Source organism: Hyla sarda, chromosome 8, assembly GCF_029499605.1.
Source record: "Hyla sarda isolate aHylSar1 chromosome 8, aHylSar1.hap1, whole genome shotgun sequence".
Classification (NCBI taxonomy): Eukaryota; Metazoa; Chordata; class Amphibia; order Anura; family Hylidae; genus Hyla; species Hyla sarda.
Genome location: NC_079196.1, coordinates 227,123,212 through 227,129,162, shown reverse-complemented (window position 1 = coordinate 227,129,162; position 5,951 = coordinate 227,123,212). Strand labels below are relative to the sequence as shown.

Genomic DNA, 5,951 nt, shown 5'->3' with positions numbered 1-5,951 from the left:
GTAACCCTTTCTCTCCCCCTGTCTACTATGTGTGTAACCCTTTCTCTCCCCCCTGTCTACTATGTGTGTAACCCTTTCTCTCCTCCCTGTCTACTATGTGTGTAACCCTTTCTCTCCCCCCTGTCTACTATGTGTGTAACCCTTTCTCTCCCCTGTCTACTATGTGTGTAACCCTTTCTCTCCCCTGTCTACTATGTGTGTAACCCTTTCTCTCCCCTGTCTACTATGTGTGTAACCCTTTCTCTCCCCCTGTCTACTATGTGTGTAACCCTTTCTCTCCCCTGTCTACTATGTGTGTAACCCTTCTCTCCCCTGTCTACTATGTGTGTAACCCTTTCTCTCCCCCTGTCTACTATGTGTGTAACCCTTTCTCTCCCCCTGTCTACTATGTGTGTAACCCTTTCTCTCCCTGTCTACTATGTGTGTAACCCTTTCTCTCCCTGTCTACTATGTGTGTAACCCTTTCTCTCCCTGTCTACTATGTGTGTAACCCTTTCTCTCCCCCTGTCTACTATGTGTGTAACCCTTTCTCTCCCCCTGTCTACTATGTGTGTAACCCTTTCTCTCCCCCTGTCTACTATGTGTGTAACCCTTTCTCTCCCCCTGTCTACTATGTGTGTAACCCTTTCTCTCCTCCCTGTCTACTATGTGTGTAACCCTTTCTCTCCCCCTGTCTACTATGTGTGTAACCCTTTCTCTCCCCCTGTCTACTATGTGTGTAACCCTTTCTCTCCCCCCTGTCTACTATGTGTGTAACCCTTTCTCTCCCCCCTGTCTACTATGTGTGTAACCCTTTCTCTCCCCCTGTCTACTATGTGTGTAACCCTTTCTCTCCCCCTGTCTACTATGTGTGTAACCCTTTCTCTCCTCCCCTGTCTACTATGTGTGTAACCCTTTCTCTCCCCCTGTCTACTATGTGTGTAACCCTTTCTCTCCCCCCTGTCTACTATGTGTGTAACCCTTTCTCTCCCCCTGTCTACTATGTGTGTAACCCTTTCTCTCCCCCCTTGTCTACTATGTGTGTAACCCTTTCTCTCCCCCCTGTCTACTATGTGTGTAACCCTTTCTCTCCCCCTGTCTACTATGTGTGTAACCCTTTCTCTCCTGTCTACTATGTGTGTAACCCTCTCTCTCTCTCCCCCCTGTCTACTATGTGTGTAACCCTTTCTCTCCCCCTGTCTACTATGTGTGTAACCCTTTCTCTCCCCCTGTCTACTATGTGTGTAACCCTTTCTCTCCCCCTGTCTACTATGTGTGTAACCCTTTCTCTCCTGTCTACTATGTGTGTAACCCTTTCTCTCCCCCCTGTCTACTATGTGTGTAACCCTTTCTCTCCCCCTGTCTACTATGTGTGTAACCCTTTCTCTCCCCCTGTCTACTATGTGTGTAACCCTTTCTCTCCCCTGTCTACTATGTGTGTAACCCTTTCTCTCCCCCCTGTCTACTATGTGTGTAACCCTTTCTCTCCCCCCTGTCTACTATGTGTGTAACCCTTTCTCTCCCTGTCTACTATGTGTGTAACCCTTTCTCTCCCCTGTCTACTATGTGTGTAACCCTTTCTCTCCCCTGTCTACTATGTGTGTAACCCTTTCTCTCCCCCCTGTCTACTATGTGTGTAACCCTTTCTCTCCCCCTGTCTACTATGTGTGTAACCCTTTCTCTCCCCTGTCTACTATGTGTGTAACCCTTTCTCTCCCCCCTGTCTACTATGTGTGTAACCCTTTCTCTCCTGTCTACTATGTGTGTAACCCTTTCTCTCCCCCCTGTCTACTATGTGTGTAACCCTTTCTCTCCCCTGTCTACTATGTGTGTAACCCTTTCTCTCCCCTGTCTACTATGTGTGTAACCCTTTCTCTCCCCCTGTCTACTATGTGTGTAACCCTTTCTCTCCCCTGTCTACTATGTGTGTAACCCTTTCTCTCCCCCCTGTCTACTATGTGTGTAACCCTTTCTCTCTCCTGTCTACTATGTGTGTAACCCTTTCTCTCCTGTCTACTATGTGTGTAACCCTTTCTCTCCCCCCTGTCTACTATGTGTGCAACCCTTTCTCTCCCCCCTGTCTACTATGTGTGTAACCCTTTCTCCCCCTGTCTACTATGTGTGTAACCCTTTCTCTCCCCCCTGTCTACTATGTGTGTAACCCTTTCTCTCCCCCTGTCTACTATGTGTGTAACCCTTTCTCCCCCTGTCTACTATGTGTGTAACCCTTTCTATCCCCCTTGTCTACTATGTGTGTAACCCTTTCTCTCCTCCCTGTCTACTATGTGTGTAACCCTTTCTCTCCCCCTGTCTACTATGTGTGTAACCCTTTCTCTCCCCCCTGTCTACTATGTGTGTAACCCTTTCTCTCCCCCTGTCTACTATGTGTGTAACCCTTTCTCTCCCCCCTGTCTACTATGTGTGTAACCCTTTCTCTCCTCCCTGTCTACTATGTGTGTAACCCTTTCTCTCCCCCTGTCTACTATGTGTGTAACCCTTTCTCTCCCCCTGTCTACTATGTGTGTAACCCTTTCTCTCCTCCCTGTCTACTATGTGTGTAACCCTTTCTCTCCCCCTGTCTACTATGTGTGTAACCCTTTCTCTCCCCCTGTCTACTATGTGTGTAACCCTTTCTCTCCCCCTGTCTACTATGTGTGTAACCCTTTCTCCCCCTGTCTACTATGTGTGTAACCCTTTCTCTCCCCCCTGTCTACTATGTGTGTAACCCTTTCTCTCCCCCTGTCTACTATGTGTGTAACCCTTTCTCTCCCCCCTGTCTATTATGTGTGTAACCCTTTCTCTCCCCCCTGTCTACTATGTGTGTAACCCTTTCTCTCCCCCCTGTCTATTATGTGTGTAACCCTTTCTCTCCCCCTGTCTACTATGTGTGTAACCCTTTCTATCCCCTGTCTACTATGTGTGTAACCCTTTCTCTCCCCCCTGTCTACTATGTGTGTAACCCTTTCTCTCCCCCTGTCTACTATGTGTGTAACCCTTTCTCTCCCCCTGTCTACTATGTGTGTAACCCTTTCTCTCCCCCTGTCTACTATGTGTGTAACCCTTTCTCTCCCCCTGTCTACTATGTGTGTAACCCTTTCTCTCCTGTCTACTATGTATGTAATCCTTTCTCTCCCCCCTGTCTACTATGTGTGTAACCCTTTCTCTCCCCCTGTCTACTATGTGTGTAACCCTTTCTCCCCCTGTCTACTATGTGTGTAACCCTTTCTCTCCCCCCTGTCTACTATGTGTGTAACCCTTTCTCTCCCCCCTGTCTACTATGTGTGTAACCCTTTCTCTCCCCCTGTCTACTATGTGTGTAACCCTTTCTCTCCCCCCTGTCTATTATGTGTGTAACCCTTTCTCTCCCCCCTGTCTACTATGTGTGTAACCCTTTCTCTCCCCCCTGTCTATTATGTGTGTAACCCTTTCTCTCCCCCTGTCTACTATGTGTGTAACCCTTTCTATCCCCTGTCTACTATGTGTGTAACCCTTTCTCTCCCCCCTGTCTACTATGTGTGTAACCCTTTCTCTCCCCCTGTCTACTATGTGTGTAACCCTTTCTCTCCCCCTGTCTACTATGTGTGTAACCCTTTCTCTCCCCCTGTCTACTATGTGTGTAACCCTTTCTCTCCCCCTGTCTACTATGTGTGTAACCCTTTCTCTCCTGTCTACTATGTATGTAATCCTTTCTCTCCCCCCTGTCTACTATGTGTGTAACCCTTTCTCTCCCCCTGTCTACTATGTGTGTAACCCTTTCTCCCCCTGTCTACTATGTGTGTAACCCTTTCTCTCCCCCCTGTCTACTATGTGTGTAACCCTTTCTCTCCCCCCTGTCTACTATGTGTGTAACCCTTTCTCTCCCCCCTGTCTACTATGTGTGTAACCCTTTCTCTGATACTGACTCCATAGACTTACTATAGAATCTGTCTTTTGCAGCTATCCAGGGAGAGAAGTGTTCATCTGTGTGCTTCACCCTGCTCGTTCTCAAAACATCCTCCCAGGCACCGCTCCCTCCAAGCTATGTGTGTTTTTGACCTGTTCTTAATCATAGGGCTAAACCTACGATGAGGAACTGACTACGAAACGCATCAGGGTTGTCTGCGTGTGTTTTCCTAGTTTCCCCTGTGAGCAGAGTTCAGAGTGTGCTCTGGAAAGGAAAGCGTTAAAACACCATTCTAATCCAAAGATCAGTGAGCACAATAATAGATCTACGCTTCTTAATTTTTAACCCTATAATTTCCAGAGCACATGGCTCAGAGGGATCGGTGCCTGTGAGGATGTTTTAATACAGATCTATAGAAGATTCTTACTGAACTTCAGAGCCATAGGGAAGATCTTCCTTCGGAGTACAAGGTATAACGATGTTAACCCCTTCACTGCAATAAACCACAGGGAAACTAACAAGTTTCCTGACATAGACCATTCCGCATACAGACATTAACCCCTTCTGTACTGACCCTAGTTGATAAGTGTCCCTGACTTCAGCTTCCTGTGTCTTCTGATTCTCTACCCATACAGCACCTGTATCCCCCCTTCTCCTGACACCTGCAGCCAGTACCCTCCCTAGTATATATACTCCATACACTCACCGGAGACGTTCCGCCAGCTGCTTTTCGTTGATCTTCTCCAGGATTATGTAGGTGACCCATAGGGCTCCATCTCTGGTGTAGTGACTGATAAGACGTTCCGTCACATCCACACAGTCTTTGTCCTCCAGTTGTATTAGGGGGATCGTCTTAAAGTTGTGGGGTCCTAAGAATTCCTCATCTCTCAGGGAGGATTTAAACCTTTTGAAACTATCTTTTCCGAGTTCCTGGAGAGTGGAGAGAACGAGGTCCTGACAACTGGCCGCCATTGTCTCGTCTGAAAACAGGAAACGCCCTTAAAGTCGAATCTCTCCTCTGACTTTCACTTTCATGTCTTTTACGAAGTCGATGATTATATAAACCAAATAATTACATAGCAGATTTCGTTATTAAGATGAGGCAACATCCGGACACCGGACAATCTGCAGGACTTCTCTCTCCCGCAGCTCAGAACTGGACTAAATTTACGTATTTCTCCCTAGTGCTAACATATTCTGCAGCGATGTACAGAGATTGTCCCCATTCACATTAGTCCCTGTCCTGAGGAGCTTACAGACTCATTCTCCTATCTCATATACTGGGGACAACATAATGGGACCCAGGTGTCAAGTCCTGGGAAAAAAGTGTGGGAACTCCAATCCCAGATTTCACTTAAAGGGGTACTCCAGTGGAAAACTTTTTTTTTTTTAAATCAACTGGTGCCAGAAAGTTAAACAGATTTGTAAATTACTTCTATTAAAAAAATCTTAATCTTTCCAGTACTTATTAGCTGCTGAATACTACAAAGGAAATTATTTTCTTTTTGGAACACAGAGCTCTCGGCTGACATCATGACCACAGTGCTCTCTGCTGACATCTCTGTCCATTTTAGGAACTGTCCAGAGCAGCATATGTTTGTTATGAGGATTTTCTCCTACTCTGGACAGTTCCTAAAATGGACAGCAGAGGTCAGAAGAGAGCACCGTGGTCGGGACATAAGAGAAATCCAAAAAGAAAAACATTTCCTCTGTAGTATACAGCCCCTAAAAAGTACTGAAGTACTGGAAGGATTAAGATTTTTTAATAGAGGTAATTTACAAATCTGTTTAACTTTCTGGCAACAGTTAGTAAATTAAATTGTTTATGTTTAGATGTCAGCAGAGAGCACTGTGATCCAAAAAGAAAATAATTTCCTCTGTAGTATTCAGCAGCTAATAAGTACTGGAAGGATTAAGATTTTTTTAATAGAAGTCATTTACATATATGTTTAACTTTCTGGCACCAGTTTATTAAAAATAAAATAAAAAAAGTTTTCCACCGGAGTACCCCTTTAAAGGGGTACTCCACCTCTAGACATCTTATTCCCTATCCAAAGCATAAGGGATAAGATGTCCGATCGCGGGGGTC

General features: G+C 45.9%; 1 protein-coding gene across 1 annotated transcript in view; it reads right to left on the bottom strand.

Moving 5' to 3' along the window:
- Window positions 1-4,900, bottom strand: part of LOC130284606 (pyrin-like) — an 11,546-nt gene extending 6,646 nt beyond the window's left edge. The window contains exon 1 of the mRNA XM_056535095.1: window positions 4,569-4,900. Within this exon, the coding sequence (XP_056391070.1) occupies window positions 4,569-4,834 (266 nt within the window). The 5' untranslated portion in view covers window positions 4,835-4,900. The remainder of the gene's footprint in view (window positions 1-4,568) is intronic.
- Window positions 4,901-5,951: the final 1,051 nt, after the last annotated feature.